The sequence below is a fragment of the Polyergus mexicanus genome, unplaced genomic scaffold, assembly GCF_030449975.1.
Source record: "Polyergus mexicanus isolate NDT 795.1 unplaced genomic scaffold, iyPolMexi1.0 SCAF_9, whole genome shotgun sequence".
NCBI classification, from domain to species: Eukaryota; Metazoa; Arthropoda; class Insecta; order Hymenoptera; family Formicidae; genus Polyergus; species Polyergus mexicanus.
In genome coordinates this window covers 6,592,438-6,609,517 of record NW_027223329.1, presented here as the reverse complement: position 1 = coordinate 6,609,517, position 17,080 = coordinate 6,592,438, and the positions used below count along the sequence as shown (strand labels likewise).

General features: G+C 40.6%; 4 protein-coding genes and 1 pseudogene across 4 annotated transcripts; 3 read left to right on the top strand and 2 right to left on the bottom strand.

Annotated features, from left to right (window-relative positions):
- The first annotated feature begins 1,113 nt into the window (after positions 1-1,113).
- On the top strand, positions 1,114-1,889 carry LOC138936192 (uncharacterized; annotated as a pseudogene).
- A 4,004-nt stretch (positions 1,890-5,893) lies between these two features.
- Positions 5,894-6,470, top strand: LOC138936695 (uncharacterized). Its single transcript, XM_070302309.1, has 2 exons — positions 5,894-6,192; positions 6,239-6,470. The coding sequence occupies exons 1-2, from the start codon at positions 5,894-5,896 to the stop codon at positions 6,468-6,470; spliced, it is 531 nt and encodes a 176-aa protein (XP_070158410.1).
- Positions 6,471-9,864: 3,394 nt separating this feature from the next.
- Positions 9,865-11,045, bottom strand: LOC138936629 (uncharacterized). The gene is made up of 4 exons (XM_070302189.1): positions 10,962-11,045; positions 10,744-10,802; positions 10,431-10,491; positions 9,865-10,353 (listed from the first exon to the last, which is right to left on the bottom strand). The coding sequence occupies exons 1-4, from the start codon at positions 11,021-11,023 to the stop codon at positions 10,086-10,088; spliced, it is 450 nt and encodes a 149-aa protein (XP_070158290.1). The 5' UTR covers positions 11,024-11,045; the 3' UTR covers positions 9,865-10,085.
- Positions 11,046-11,071: 26 nt separating this feature from the next.
- LOC138936694 (uncharacterized) lies at positions 11,072-11,682 on the top strand. The gene is made up of 2 exons (XM_070302308.1): positions 11,072-11,081; positions 11,252-11,682. Exons 1-2 carry the CDS (start codon positions 11,072-11,074, stop codon positions 11,680-11,682), a joined length of 441 nt encoding a protein of 146 aa, XP_070158409.1.
- Positions 11,683-13,471: 1,789 nt separating this feature from the next.
- LOC138936693 (uncharacterized) lies at positions 13,472-17,031 on the bottom strand. Its single transcript, XM_070302307.1, has 2 exons — positions 14,910-17,031; positions 13,472-14,772 (listed from the first exon to the last, which is right to left on the bottom strand). The coding sequence occupies exons 1-2, from the start codon at positions 17,029-17,031 to the stop codon at positions 13,472-13,474; spliced, it is 3,423 nt and encodes a 1,140-aa protein (XP_070158408.1).
- Positions 17,032-17,080: the final 49 nt, after the last annotated feature.

Below are 17,080 nucleotides of genomic sequence, written 5' to 3'. Positions count from 1 at the left end.
CAGATTTTCCGCAACCGCCAGAGTCTGTAAGACGCCTGGCAATCCAGAACGATCCTGAAACACGCTCAAAGAGAGAGAAAACGGGGTTGGGAGTACTCAACCTCCGTCGAGAGTTCTCGACACCTCGAATAAATCCGACCACCTACGTGCAACGGCGATCGTTCAGTGGGAGTTTCCTGCCATTGACAGGTGTTCCCGTCAGCCGTTGCACTCCTGAAAACCGGGAAAGACTATCCCGGACGAAACTATAACGCACTATCCGCGCACCGACAGTAATTCCGCGACAGCCATTTACGCAATCGGACTCGCCATTAATACGCTAAAGGCCTGTGTCCACGATCCGAGAACTCGGTCCGAGTTCTAGTTCCGAGAAAAAGTTACTAGAACTCGGATCGTGGACATACCGAACTTGGATGCAAAACTCGAATAAAAAGCTCGGATGAAAAAATGCGTCGCGTCCCATTTTTTCGTAACAGTTGCTAAGTTCATGTCAGTATAAATTCAGGCAACCAACCTTTTAAAAGCAATTGTGACATTAACGAGAAAACGTCTTTGTTTAGTGATGACGGTAAGTTAAAAATAATAATGAATAATAATAAAAATAATAATGAATATAATATTAAAAAATTGATATAAATAAAGATTATATTAGATCAATATTGAATGGATTAAATTTATTATATTTAACATTTTGGATCCATATAAATCAATAACATAACCTCAGAAGGCATTTTTATTTAAAAAATTATATTTGAAATAGAATTACAAAATAATGAGAACAGGAGACTTTCAGTCTTCGACACAATGTATTTCCATTTAAAAATCACAAATTGTAAATTTCGTTCAAGAGAAAAATGGAGTCTAGTAATAATGGATAATTTGTTATTAAAATCCACTGTTTTCTTGAATCAAACTTGCAGTTTATGATTTTTAAATTAAAATACATTGTATCAAACGGCTAGAAAATTGTTCATCTTATTATTCTAGAATTTGACCTTAAATATAATTTGTTTTATTAAAAATGTTTAAAATTTATGTAACCTTACAGACTCCTTTTAATCTATTAAATTTGTCATGGAAATTTGAAAGAATAATATTTTTTGTTTACAGAATATGGATAACAAACAAAACGTCAGAACATTGGTAATGTTATACGAGCAGCATCCCATATAGGCAAAATTGCCTATACGTTACAAAATCTGCTGAATATCATAATCGCAGTAAACGTGATCAAGCACTGCAAACAATATATCAAAATTATCAGGATATCACTAATCAGCCAATAACAGTTGATACAGTAAAAAAAAAATTTAATAACTTGCGATTGCAGTACTTAGACCAAATAAACAAAATTCGGCAGTCAAAAGTGAGTGGAGCTTTAGCCAATGAAGTATACAAGCCCACGTGGTGGTTATTTGACGATTTGTCATTCCTGAATGTCTACATTGCGGCTAGATCAGGAGAATCTTCATTGATAGTAATTGCAAAGAATATATTACCATTTTCAGTTATTAAATTACAATTTTCAAACTGTTTAAATTATAATTAATTACAGCATTCCAATCGGCAACCTGATGCATCAGATGATACCATGAGTATCGTGAATCTAAATAACGATTCATTGATGGAGGAGTTACAATATACGGATACATGTGATCTTATCAGGGTTGGGAAAGTTACTTTATAAAAGTAACTCGTTACCGTTACCGTTATTTTTTCTAAAAAGTAACTCGTTACCGTTACTCGTTACCAATTTTAAAAAGTAACTCGTTACCGTTACAGTTACTAAAAAGTAACGAGTCGTTACAATTTCCGTTACTTTTTTACAATACAAACTAATAAATTATTTTGCATAAGAAAAACTTTTAAAAAATTGTAAGCAAGATTTCATTCAAGGTTTATTACAAAATAAATGATTAAATTTTATCGAAATTCTTTATTAATTTTTAATAAAATTTGTTGCTCCATAGTATCATCATTTAAATGCCCTCTTTGTGGTGTTAATACAGAGCCACCGATGCTAAACATTCTTTCTACAGATGCACTGCTTGGTAGAGCTGTATTATATTTAATAAAAAGTTTTTTAAGTTTTGGATAGTCGTTTAACATTTCTATATTACAATTATTTGATTTTAAAAACCGTTGCAATTCTTCTTGTTCAGATTCATTTTGCACCGTTTTTTGCTCAAAAATGAAAAAATCATCGTGATCGTCAGATTTTCCAGCTTTTGAAGAATTTTCAGTTGATCGGATTCCCAATAAATCCTCCAAGTAATTTTCAGCACGTTTTCTTTTTTCTCCGGTTAACCAGTTTAACTTAAATTTTGGATTTAAACATGCTGCTATTATTAATTCTTTTGTTTCAAATATTGTAAGAAATTTAAAATCAAATATAGTAAATTAAGCGACATTGTTTGTTTTATTGAAATTAATACTTTTGAATCAATAGTTTAAAATAAAATAATATTTTTCAATTAAATCCTTATTTAAAATTAAATAACATATGTATTAATCAAATTAATAAGTTACCTTTTATTTAAACCTTGCTGAATAGCTTCAACTAATGAATGGCAATCTATAAGGTCAGATTTATTGAGATTTTCTAATTTTCGTTGCAAGGTACTTAGAACTGGTAGTAAATGAGAGCTCTGCTTTTCCGAAAAGATAAAGCTCTCATTGGATATCGCGCGTCGCGTCATCGCACTGGTCTGCAAGAGCCATAAGTTGATCGATCACATTCAAGCATTTTTACAACATTTTAAGAAGGCTAATTGGTCGATTTGCTTACGGCTTTACGGTTAAGATAAAAATTTTATCACGCACAATAGCAAGAATAATATCTTAAATAAATCAAAAAATTTGAAAAAAGTAACGATAAAAGTAACTGTTAAATTCGTTACTCGTTACTGAAAAATGTAACGAAGTTACTTTTTCCGTTACAAATAAAATTTGTAACGCCATTACCGTTACAGTTACCGAAAAAAAGTAACTGTAACGGTAACGGCGTTACAAGTAACGCGTTACTTCCCAACCCTGATAAAAATACATCTGTATACGTCTATGTACATATTATACATATACATATATATTTATACACAGCCAAATGTTATTCCTCTTGAAAGATATATGGGAAGACACATAGCCCGTATGAACAATATGAAATTGTGTTCAAATATGTGATAAAGGCAGACATGTCTATATTATACTGTTATCTATACGCTTAGATACGCGTGCGAGGCCATAGAGCAGTAGAAATACACGATGTTGTTTAATTTCAACATATTGAACACAATGCAAAGTTGCTTTTAATAACACGCATAAATCATGCATAAATATTAGTATCGGTAACGGTAGAACCAAAATTGTCGGTATTATCGATAATCGTGTCGATAATACCGACAATTTTAGTTCTGTTTAGATGAGGGCGCTAACCCGTTGGAGTTCGCTCGTCGCTTTTGGATTACGCCTTAAGATTACGGCTCCGTTATAACTAGCAGGCTCTTAGGACTAGCAGGCTTATTTCTAGTGGACTTATCATTAACAGGCTTATTTCTAGCGGACTTAGAACTAGCGGACTTATAGCTAACGGGCTTAAGACTACGGTGCGATAGGCGACTTAACAACTATCACGGCTATAGCTATTGGACTTATATATATCATGCGGCAAATATCTACAGCGCGGTTTGTACATGCACTTATAAGCTACTGTCAGGGTAGGCGGCTAGGTATTGCCGGCAGGCTCGAGTGTCACGTCGAGCACTGCCTGAGCAACGGAAGTCGGTTCAGCCCGACAGAGCCAAGTACAGCTCTGGCCCTAGGTAGAGGCGGGAGCCAGTGCAACCTCGACTCCAGGTAAAGCGTGTCAGTACAACCCGACGGAGCTGAGTTCAGCCTCAGTTCCAAGAGGTAGTCGGTAGTGGTGAGATCGGTATCAGGAGCAGGTCGGGACAGGATCTGGTCCCGATGTCTTGGCCGGCCGGACTTATATACCCGGCCGGCGTCCCTCACTGGGCGCTGTTGGTCCGGCGGTGGGAGTTGGTACCGCGTGGGGATCCCGCGAGAGAGATAGAGCGTGCCGGTGAGCGAGAGCGCATGCCGCGAGAGATAGTACATATTGAGGGTGAGAACGCAGACGTGCGGCAAGCAAGATGGCGATAACGGGATAGGTAGAGCTGGGTGGAAATAAAGCCATGCGCGTATATGTACATATATATATATATATTTTGCCGGTACACGGCCTGTAGTAACGGCCCTGCCGTTACAAAGTAAATTAGCATATATGTTAATAACGATCGGAAGTATAAAATTGGTCGCTCGCATACGTGTTAGATTAAAGTCAGGAGTTAAAACTTTCTAAGATTTATCGCCGGAACGGGTTGATGATTTAAAAGAATAAGACATTCTTCGGAAAGTTTTGATTTAAATAAGAAACAAGATAAAAAGGAAGAAAAGAAATATTATTCAATTAAACTTACTTTTTTAAATAGTAATTCAGAGATGGAGGGATGGCGAGTTTGTACGGTGTTTTGCTTTGCGTTTCATGTCAACAGCCCGATGTTCGATTCGTGGTTGGCCTAGAGATGATGCCAAGTAAGGACACTGGTGGCACAAGTGCCTACCTCGCGAATTACGGTGCAAAAGCACAGAGTAAGACTGCGTGAAGTTGAAGACTGGAGAAAAAGGTGTGTAAATGTCTCTTCGAGTCCTCTTTTTATAATTCTCTTTTTGGGGTGCATTCTAATTCCAAGAGCGGGAATCTTCTAAAAACTTCAATGAATTGGAATTACATAGCAGTGGGGATTCTTCGATTTAACGAATTAAAAATTGTGCAAGTGTCCCTATCAGGCGGGGTATCTCTCCTACTTTTCGAGTTTTTACCCGTGGTGATCGTCGATTGGTGATCTCGATATCAGTTCAAATCTCTTGAGCATTAGATTTCCCTTGTGCACGTAATCTGATTAGAAAAAGTTTTACTTCCTTATGATTATTTTTATCAATATTAGCGCAGCTGTGTTTACTGAATATTTCGTCACAGAAGTTTCGTCATTAATGATTTAGTTGTGTTTGTCAGATATTTTCTTAGAAGAAATTTTATTATCTTTTCGATATCAATTTATTCTTCCGCTGGAAAATTCTATTGCGAGGGTATCTACTGATTTTTTATTTACTTTTAGGCGACCGGCGCGGTTTCATCACCGGTGTCTCGCGTCTTTCTCACGGTTACTCATAAATATAGATATTGACAACTGACTAAATGTTTAAAGAAATGCGTGACGCAAGATGCTCTATTTACCGAACAACTCAGTTTTATCACCGATCGATTATCGTTGGCGCAACGTTGCGGAAGGAAGGAATCGTGGAGTCGCCAGGACGTAACATCAGTAATCGTATAGTAAAATTGTTGCTTTCATGTCTTTACATATATTCGTTTATTTGTTGTGTCGATGTAGTTTAATGCATGTTGTATCGCCAATGCCGATAAGAAAACGAGCTTCTGTACTCCGTGATTGGCTTACAGCCACATGTCTAGTTGAGCGCTGTGAGCGCTACACGGAGAGTTGAGCGTATTGTTGCGTCCCGTTCTATCTGTCTCTGTACTGCGGTTATTCTATTCAAATAAAGAGCCTGTGATCACGGTGTGCAATCTTATAACGTGTTTCTGTATATTATTTATCATTTTCCTAAACTCGATTGTTCCTTTTTCACAATTACAGTTTCTGCTACAACAGGTTATGGACCCAGTGACCCTAGCCTGAGCAACAATTGTGAGATTCGAGAGTGTTGAGGAGAAGCGCAAACATGAGGTCGTGGCGTCGCGGCGAGGTAGCCATTTTTGACACGTGGTGTTAATCGAGATAATTGTTACGTGTACGTGTGTGTCGGGAATCCAAAAATGTCTGACAACATCTCGACGCGGAGCATTACGAAATTCAACGGAACGAACTTCCAAGATTGGAAGTTCCAAGTAAACACGTTATTTATGGCTCACGGGATACGTGATGTTGTGGCCGGCGAGCGAACGATTCCGACCGGCGCAGGTCAAGAAGTCGCGAAGAAAACGTGGATTAAAGACAATGCACGTGCTATGTTCTTAATGTCGTCCTCGATAGAGAGCGAGCAACTGGAATCGCTACTAGTATGTTCAACGGCGAAAGAAATGTGGGACAAGTGGTCTTGCATCCATGAACAAAAGTCTGCGTCAAATAAGTTAATGCTCACTCAAAGATTTCACGTATAGAATGTCTCCGGAAGACTCGATTGTGCGGCATGTTGCAAAAGTGCAAAACATGGCCGCGCAATTGCTCGATACGGGTGAAGCGGTGTCGGACGTGACAATTATAGCGAAAGTACTCGCTAGTTCATCGTCGAAATACGCGACGTTACAAACGGCTTGGGACAGCGTGGATTCGGAGCGGCAGACGCTTGAGAATTTGCAGGAAAGACTCAGAGGAAGCTCGGTTAAACTCTGACGGCAATAATCAGGAGGCTTTTTCGGCATGTAGAAAAAAAAGTGCGGAAAAAAGTGACGAATCGAGGTCAAAAGGAAACAAGAAACAGCGAAAACCGAAAGATCGTAAAGATGTGAAGTGCTTCAAGTGTAAAGAAAAAGGTCACTTCGCGCGCAAGTGTAAAAACAAAAGGCGGGAAAACAGTGAGGAAGACGGAAGTGAATCGTTCGGGTGTGCATTCATAGCATAGACATATATAATATAGACTAAACCTTCTGTGAGCGGAGCTGTCCGCTGTCCGCGTCTTCTAAAGGACAGAACGATATGGAGTAAGGTGCTGTTTTCGTCACTCTGCCAGTCTGGTAGGGGAACGTCAAGAGAAACTTAGAGGCGCGCGCACCATGCGCGTACCATGTTTTATTTAGCGTAACAAAGGGGTAATGGATAAGGTAGGTATATAACTCCAAAAGAAGGGCAAAATGTTTTTTACATAATAATAAAAAAATGAATAATTACTTTTATTAATCATGCCTTGTATCTACTGATTTTTGAATATAACCAATCGATTACAAAATAATCTAAATCGAACTATTTTATCTTTAAGTGATTTTGATTCATGATAAATTCTTAATTTTAAAAATGTTTTTATAATTTGATTAATTAAATTAAATTTATGATTTGATTCAACATCTAGTGAAAACATACTGTTTCGAGACCGTTAAATAAGTTTGCGGGAAGGTGCAATTTTATTCTATAACTTAGTCTAGTGATCGCATTATTCATCTTTAAAATATTTGGTTCATTTCTTATTATCCGTTTTGTACAAGCGCAAATTTTTATTACGTCTTTACTCGTCTTTACTCTTTTGTCAACAAGTTTTTTGATGATCCTCTATCCTTCCTTACTTGCAATGAAGAAAGAGAGTTAGCACTTTTTAAAGCTTCTAAGCACATTTGACAATTATCTGTTTTTTTATTTTTTATTTTATTTTTTTACAATGAAACCAGCAATATACGCAATGATATTATCTTTATCATTCGAAAACAAAAAATTAGCGGCATTATAATCATGATCAAAATTATAGCTGAAGATCTCTTCCATTTCACTTTGGTCATTTTTATTAATATTTGTCTTAGTTGATTTAATTTTATGTAAAGCTGTTTGGTTTTGTAATTTGCATTTCGCTGATTTTGGAACAAGCGAATGTACATGCGTCGCTATTTTTTTATATGCCGCTCAAAATTGACGACAGCTTGGATTATTGTTAAATCCACCCATTCTTCTGACGACTGAAAAGTACGTCTTCAAGTGGTCTTGAGAAAGTTTATACGTTAAAAAGTATGCCACGTGTTGTTTTTCAAATAAATCTTTTGCTAACTGTAACATATTTTTCATAGTGATAATTAAACCGAGAAAGCCTGTTCTTTTATTACTTTTTAAAATAGGTATGTTCTCTAAATTTTTTCATTTTTCCATTATTACATAAGATATTACTTACATTTTTTTCAGTCAAGTTAACATTATTTCCATTAGATGAGTTCTTATCAATAAAATCATTTTCAGTTAATTTGTTTATATTTAATTCGCGTAGAACATTCTTTTTCTCTTTAAATGTAGTATTTGTATCTTTTACCGGTAAAGCATTTTGATTTTCTGCAGTCTTATTCTTTAGTTTTAATTTTAATCTTTTAATATATTAGGTGTACAACTTTGCTTCCGCCGTTTTTTTCCGAAATTTGAGGCTTTATTGTTCTGAATCATTCCCATGTCTTTGAGGCGTTTTGAAATTGCTTGTTGAGTCACTCCCAATGATCGTGCCAATTCTTTTTGACTTTGACTCGAGTCTTCATTAAGTAATGCCTCCAATTCTGCATTTTTGAAAACCTTCTCTCTTCCACCGCTATGCCGGTCTTCGACGTGAAAATCACCATTCTTGAAGCGTTGAAACCACTCACGATACGTTCTTTCACTAATAGCGGCTTCACCATAAGTATTTGAAAGCATTCGATGAGCCTCAGCCGCAGATTTCTTTATATTGAAGCAGAAAATTAAAACCTCCTGCAAATGATGAGAATTTGGCTCGTAAACTGACATTTCGAATATCGAGAATAACTTTATGATGCAGACACAAATCGACTAATGTTTCTATGGGGTTATGTTGACAGATGCCCAAGTTTATTGCATGACGTCTACGATCTATTTATTTCGACCACTACTTACCGCTAAAGCCATCTATAGGAAAACGGCGGAAGCAAAGTTGTACACCTAATATGAAATCCATTCTTTTACCTTTTTTCAATATTTTCTGGACGAATAGAATGCTGAGATTCATTTTTACAAAAAGATTTTCTGACGTTTAAAAAATCGAAAATATCGTTTAAATTTCTACAAAATTTGGATGTTCCATTGGCGCCCTGAAAGTTTGATAATTTGAGATCATCTTCTAAGAAAGATAACGCGTCAGATGTGCTTCTACTAAGAACTTGCACGGCTAGATTTACTTTCATTTTCTCTCTTCTAAAATCTATGTGCCTTCTTCGAATTTTTCTTGCGCAATGCAAACCTTCTGTTTCTTGAAGAGTAACCAAATTATCAAGATATTCCCATTTGATCTCATTATTATTGTCATCAAGAAAATTAAAATCTGATAAGGCGGTTCTGACGAGTTTCATCATATGACAAGGGTCGAGCACAATGTAAATAAGATCGTTATGAATAGGATGTCTAAAAAATATTTCTTTATCGATATTGTCGAAGTTAGCTCCAAGACATTCAGCTGTAGAAATATTAACACTTGTACCATCAAATGTGAAGGTGCGCACGCTATCAATAGCAAAATCATGCAAAGTGCATAAAATTTCTTTTGTAATATTAGCCCTTCCTTCAGCTCCAAGACCATTTATAAAGTAATAAGCCACAGGAGTTTTTAAGTGACCATTTAATGCAACTAACATATAAAGCAATGCTGAAGATGCTTGATCTGAATCATTTGACACCCCAGTTCCGAGATCAACAAATCCGTACGAAGTTTTACGATCAGTTTCAACACATTTTTTGATATGCATTTCATCTGCTTGCATACCAAATTATAACTGTTTACCTTCCTTTTTACATTCTTCAGCTTGTGTTGTAAATATTTTAAAATGTCTGCACTTATACCAGGGCTAAAGTCGAATTTTCTATACCATTTACGTACAGTCTCCGAATGTGGTAAGCCACTAATCACCTGTCTTGTATATTCGTAGGCAGCCGCAGAATAAAACATTAAACTAGCTGCAAATTCTTTTAATTCATCTGGATAATTGTTCTTTTTTGGTGGACAGGACATTTTGGAGGATTTCGGTCAATGCAGGACTTATTATACGCTGTCAGGAAAAAATACAAATAAATACAGGTTACGTTAAACTTGTATTATTTTGTTTTCATGTTAACAAATTCAATTGATATGTAAACATTACAAAATATGTATAGAGTATAAAAATAGTAATGTAAATAGTAGTGTAAATAGTAATGTAAATAGTAGTGTAAATAGTAATGTAAGTAATAGTGTAAATAATAGTGTAAAAAATAGTAATAATGACTTATTATGTATAGCATATACGTTTCAAAGAGATTCATTTTAGAGTGATTTATACCTTAATTTATACCATCAACAGCATTACTTGACAGAAGACCCTTGTTATGTAACTGTGACAGCAAATCTTTAAAGCTTTTAACTTTTTTTGTTAGTCGACCAACTTGCTTTTGGAGACTATTTACTCGAGTGTTGTGTTTTTTAAGATACTTCTGAACCACTTCATCACATTCGGATGAAGAAAAATCTTCAAGTCGAAGATCTCCAATAAATTTTACGGTTTGTATCTTATTGCATGTGGCGGCTTCGTCTGCAGATTGTTTCCTTTTTCTGTAAAAATAAAAAAAAGAAACAATGCTATTGTTAAAAAATTTTACATATTTTTCTTACTATATGTTGTGACTTACCTTGTTGATATTGAATCGTTCTGATTATCGTGTGCATTATATATTAAAGTCTGATTATCGTCTGCAGGAGATAAAACAAGAGATAAAACATCTTTAATTGCTTGTTGGACTGGTAAATTTTCGTTATTAGAGATATCTAAATCTGATTCACAAAAATTCATAACCCTAATAATAGTAATTTTTTTGTAGTAAATGTTATTCTGGAATTTTATCAGATAAATAATCATAAGATAAACTTATCTTGTATCGTGTAAATCATAGAATTTGTCTATAGTAGGAATTGCTCCTTTTATTAAGTATCTTTGAATCTTACCAAGTTTATTGATTTTATATTCAAAGAAACTTGATTCAAAGTGATCACTGCACACTTTACTGCAATCAGAAACATTTTTTCCGATTACAGCTATCCACTTTGCTCTTAATTCTTCTGATCGTGGTATACTCGAAAAAAAAAATGTTTCTATTATTATAAATAAATTGTAGATTAGGTATAAATACTATTTTTGTTCCAATTCAAAGTAATATACGTACGTATGAAATGTAATATCTGCATGAGATCCAGAGTGCAATTTGCAAATGCAGCAATAAGACATTTTTATAACTTTTTCACATAATTTGTTGCAAGCCGCTTTATATTAACCATGCACAACCGTACATATCGTACGCGGGCTGCCGGGCGCGCTAGGTTTCCCTCGTTCCCCCACCAGACTCGCAGAGTGACGAAGACAGCACCTTACTTCATATCGTTCTGTCCTTTAGAAGCGCGGACAGCTCCGCTCACAGAAGGCTTAGTCTATATTATATATGTCTATGATTCATAGCGGAGACTGGAAGCACACCACCAGACAAGGTCGATAAGAAGGGAGGCTCGGATCCTTCAGTCGGTATGGTAAATTGGCTACTGAACGCTGATGGGGACGAAATCTGGATTACTGACAGCAGTGAATCAGCTCAAATAACGCGTAGACTTAAGTGGTTTACCGACTATCGAGAGTTGAACAATGGTGGTACAATATCTCTGGACAATGACAAGGAGTGCGACATTGTTGGCATAGGAACGATTCCAATAGAAAAGCTTGTCGATGGAAAATGGCAAGAAGCGCGTATCGAGGAAATGCTCTACGTACCAGATATGAAAAAGAATCTTTTCTCAGTCGGGAAGTGTACAAAAGAATACGAAGTGTCATTCAAGGACAAATTTGTAAAAATGACGGATGGGAATCGAGTGCTCTCATCGAGAGTGAAACACTAGAACGAAATTTATCGAATGCAGTTCCGAACCAATAGAAAAGCTAGCGTCAGTGAAGCTAATGTGTCTATGGCCAACTTGCAAGTGTGGCACGAGCGGCTTGGCCACGTGAATAATCGCACAAATTGCGCGAATTAGTGGACAAAGGACTCGTGGACGGTATAAAGTTATCAAGTAAAAGTGATTTCTTTTGTCAGCTGGCAGCTGACAAAAGACGCGTATCAGCTTGGAAAGTCACACAGGCAAGTTTTTCTAAAGAATCGCGATCGAGAGTCGACTGTGCCTGGCGAAGTGATGTGTGTGGACCGATGTCCGTCGAGACTCCAGGTGGAGCACGGTATCTGCTTACATTTAAGGATGATGCAACAAGTTTCCGCTACATTTATTTCCTACGGCATAAAAATGATGTGTACGACAAATTCAAAGTGTTTGACAAACTAATCAAGAACAAATTCGGAAAGACAATGAAAGTGCTGCGTTCAGACAACGGAATTTTGCAATAAAAACATGGACACTTATTTTGAAACTCGGTGAATCCAAAGAGAAACCACGGCCCCGTATACACCAAAGCAGAATGATAGAGCAGAGCGCGATAATAGAACCATTATTCAATGCGCGAGACCCATGATTCATGCCAAGGGTCTTCCCTTAACCCTGTGGGCGGAGACAGCAAATACTGCTGTGTATTTGATGAATCGATCAGAATTAACGAGTGCACGAAGCAAGAAGACACCGTACGAGCTTTGGGTTGGCAAGAAGCTAAATTTACAACATCTGCGAATATTTGGTTCGGAAGCATACAAAGCAGCTAACAACGAAGCTAGACGTACGATTGAAAAGAGCATTACTAGTTGGATATGAAGGACAGTCATCGAATTATCTTCGATGACTAGGTGCTGGAACAAAAAGTTCAGTGCTTTTCTAAGAGAGTTTAATTTTAAAGAAAAAGAAGCAGTGTTGAATAAAGTACCAGAGGAATCTCTGGTTTCGGAGGGTGTCGGGAAGAACGCTTATAGTCCACGCACACGTACGTTGGTCCGAGCCGCACCTCGCGAATATTCACTCTTACACTCAATTCGATGATTGTCTGCCGGTTGATAATGTCCTTTCGTTCACTGAGATTCTTAAGAACCCCGTGGGATTGATTTCTTGATCCGATCCGAATAGCAACCAAATTCCGAGAACTTTGTCGATTGTTCCAAAGACAGCGTGCGCAATGAAAGATCGTTACTCGAGGAATGATCGAGGATCTCCGGAAGGGTCAATATCGACGCAGGAGCGCGGAAAAGCTCCCGAGAGCTTGATTGTGATTGGCCGATAGCGTGGTGCGATGCTGATTGGAATGATAAGACCGGCATCGGGATTGGGTTGAGGTCGCGTATGAGAGAGAAAAGGAAGAGAGAAGGAGCACTAAAGAGAAGGACTAGAGTGAGTAAGATGATGATGATGAGATTGCGCAAAAGTCGCGATATTTTCTGAACATTCCGCCCGCCTTCTACAACAGCGTTGAAGAATTATGCTATTGGTGATGGTGAGGCCGAACCCGTTGCTGGTTGCTCCGTGGGTGAGGGTTGATCTGGTGTCGTCGGAAGCACTGCCAACTTGGTGATAGGCCGCTTGAGTTCTGTTGTGGCCGTCTTGAGGGTGACCACTCTGCAGAGACCGTCCGAGCCAAGATGAAGCTGTATGACCCGAGCAAGAAGCCATTTTGATGGAGGGAATCTCTCATCCGTGAGAAGTACAAGAGAGCCGACCTTGATTTGTGTGGTGGGATGATGCCATTTCGATATCGCTAGCTGACGTTGAAGACATTCAGCTGACCAACGTGACCAGAAATGCTGGAATTGTTGCTGAATGAGCTGCCACCGAGATAACCTTGGAAGGGGCACTGCTGAGAGAGATGGCTCCGGAATTGTAGTTGGCGCTGCCCCGATGATGAAGTGAGGGCTGCCAGGTCTTCTGGGTCGTCAGAAAGTGGACACAATGGCCTGGAGTTGAGGACTGCCTCGATTTGAACTAGAAGAGTCGTAAGTTCTTCATAGGTTAGGGCAGTCTCGCCTATAGTTCTTCGCAGATGATGCTTGACCGATTTGACAGCGGCCTCCCATTTACCGCCGAAGTGAGGGGCTGCTGGAGGATTGAAGACCCAAGTGGTGCCGTTATGGGCCAGTAGCTGAGCGAGTTCCGAGAATTCCTTTGATCCCACATTGAATAGCCGCTTAAGAGATGTATTTGCCCCTTGAAAATTGGTTCCACAGTCGCTAAAAAGAGTTTGGCAGATACCTCGCCGTCCCGTTAACCGCCGATACGCTGCGATGAATCCGTCTGTCGAGTAGTCAGTCACTGCCTCCAGATGAACCGCCGAAGTTGAGAAGCAAACAAAGATGGCTAACCATCCCTTGTGACACTTAGCCCCTCGTCCTCGCCAAGTTTTAAGAGTGAGGGGGCCGGCGTAATCAACCCCTGTGTTGAGGAAGGGACGAGATGGCGTAATGCGAGATGATGGCAGTTGACCCATGAGTTGCTGTGCCCTTACGCCTCGTTGTCGAGCACACCGAACGCAGCGGAGAATGTGAGATCTTACTGGAGCTCGGCCACCAACGATCCAGTAAGCCTGGCGAAGATAAGTCAAGGTTACCTGAGTTCCGCCGTGAAGAGTCCGTAGATGGGCGTCCGATATAATGAGTCTGGACAGATAAGAATCCCGTGGCAAGATGGCTGGGTGCTTGCAGAGTCCAATTGAGAATGCTTGAGTCGGCCTCCGACTCTGAGGATGCCCGAATGATCGATAAAGGCCGTAAACTTGGCGAGAGGATGAGACCTTGACAAGTGTGCTCTGCTTGAGATGAGTGTCAGTTCCGATGAGAAGTACGCCGATTGGACTGACCGAATCCAATATAATCGTGAAACTTCCAGATCTGCAGGTGTGAGAGGTGTGGCCAGAGAAGACTGTGGTATACCTTTGAGGATCGCGCAACACCGTTGACAGTGAGCCGTAATCCGAAGAAGCCGTGTGAGCGATGAGTAACGATAGAGAAGCTCCCAGAGGTGGTGTTGCCTTATTGTTGAGGAGGTGAGAAGAAGCCCGGGCCGCTCCTCAAGAGTCGCCGCCGAATCTAGCTGTGATACCGTGCTTGGCCAATGTTGAGGAGGCTGTGCTAGCCATGAGGGACCGTTCCACTAAAGATGATGCTGAGAGAGTTGCGTGGAAGAGAGACCGCGAGAAGCACAGTCTGCTGGATTCTCCTTGCCGAGAATAAACCGCCAATGGCCCTGAGGTACGCGTTCTTGAATTGCCGCCACTCGATTCCGAACGAAGTTCTTCCAGCGAGAAGGATGACTGTTGATCCAGGTGAGCGATACTGATGAGTCCGTCCACAGGTAGATTGGTACCTCCGCGAGTTCTAGTGTTCGTTGAACATAGCTGATGAGACGAGAGAGTAGAACCGCTGCCGTGAGTTCTAGCCGGGGAATGGTGAGCCGTTTGAGAGGTGCGACCTTGGTTTTGGCACAGACCAGTGTGATGATAGGCTCTGTCATGTGATGGGTGACCTTGATGTAAACTGCAGCCGCCATGGCAAGTTGCGAAGCATCCGAAAATCCATGAAGTTGGCTGACCGTGGCTGACGGCGTGAGAGACATCCACCGAGGAATCGTGATGGAAGTCAGGGCCGACAGCTCGGAACGGAAGTGCGTCCACCGATCTCGAAGTTGCGGCGAGAGACAGTCATCCCAGCCGACCTTTTCCAGCCACAGTTCCTGGAGGAGAGTCTTCGCCCTGATGTTTACCGGAGATAAGAATCCCAAAGGGTCAAACAGTTGCGCTACCTCCGACAGTATGGTCCGTTTGGTGATGACGGGCTGGTGGGAGACCTTGCTCTGGAAGACGAACTGATCTGAGTGAGGCTGCCATGTGAGTCCCAAAATCTTACCCTGCGTGTTAGCGAACGAGTGAGGCTCTACTGCTGCGCCGTTCCTAGGGAGAGCCCGAAATAGCTCCGGATGATTACTTTGCCACTTCGCCAGAGGAAAGCCGCCCGCCATGCAGAGGTTTACTAGTTGGTGAGCGATAGAGATCAGCTCAGGAAAAGTGTCAGCGCCACCGCAGATGTCGTCCACATACCGTCCCTTGAGGAGAGGGGGGACCGCCAGAGGATAATTCCTACTTTCGTCTTCAACAAGTTGAAGGAGGACGCGAACAGCCAAGAAGAGGGCTGATCGTGTGCCGTACGTAACCGTCGTGAGTTGGTACGGGATGATGTTGAGTTGATCGTCGACCCAAAGGATCCGTTGGAGATTCCAATCGTCTGGATGAACCTGAATTTGGCGGAACATTTTGGTGATATCCGTGATAAAAATGTACCGGTGTCGTCGCACCCAGAGTAAGATATCTGAGATGTCTAGTTGGAGGTTCGCACCCGTATGCAGAATGTCGTTGAGGGAAGATCCCGTGCTGGTGAGGCTGGACCCATTGAATACCAGTCTTAATTTGGTGGTGATACTGTCACCCTTAAGGACTCCATGGTGAGGAAGGTAGAACACCGGTGATGGTTCTGGAGTGGAGGGGGGAACCCTGACCATGCGCTGAAGGTCTTCGTACTCCCGAATAAATGATGAGTACAAATTCTGGTAGGTCGGATCCGTTGAGAGGCGCCGTAGCATGCGTTGCAGGCAACGTTGAGCAGTTGTTCGCGACTCCCCTAGATGGCTGGTCTGGAACTTGAGGGGGAGCCGTACGACATAACGCCCAGCACTATCTCGCGAATGAGTATCCTTGAAATGAGTTTCGCACTCCTCCTCGTCAGGGTTGAGCTGAGATGCGGAGAATGAGGGAACCTCTTCTTGAATCCAGAACTTTGTGAGCAGGTCGTGAAGCTCATGATCCACCGCGACATGATGAGAGCTATGAGCTGTGGCCGATGGTATAGAGGTCGGACCGAGGACAATCCATCCAAAAATTGTGTGTTGAGCGATGGGCTGGTCCTCCGACCCTTTAATGATATCGGGCTGGATGAACAGACCGTAGGAGTCGGCATCGAGGATTAAGTCTATTGGTCCGGGGGTGAGGAAATCCGGATCCGCCAGCTGGAGCCCGTGAAGGTGAGGCCAACTATGCTCTGTCGCTATAGACGGGAGTGAAGTTGTTAAATTCTTGAAGATGTAGGCTGTAACCTTGATGGATTGCGAAAAGTAAGCTGAGTGAAGTGTTAGGGGGACGACACCCCGAGTTCGCTCCGACTGAGATCCGCCAATACCTATGATGGGGACAGAGGCGTGCCGTCGAGGTATCTGGAGGGTTTTGATAAGTTGCCCGGAAGCAAAGGTGAGTTCCGATCCGGGATCGATGAGCATCCTGACCGAGTGAGGCGAGCCGCCAGGTGATCGGATGATGGCGCAACAA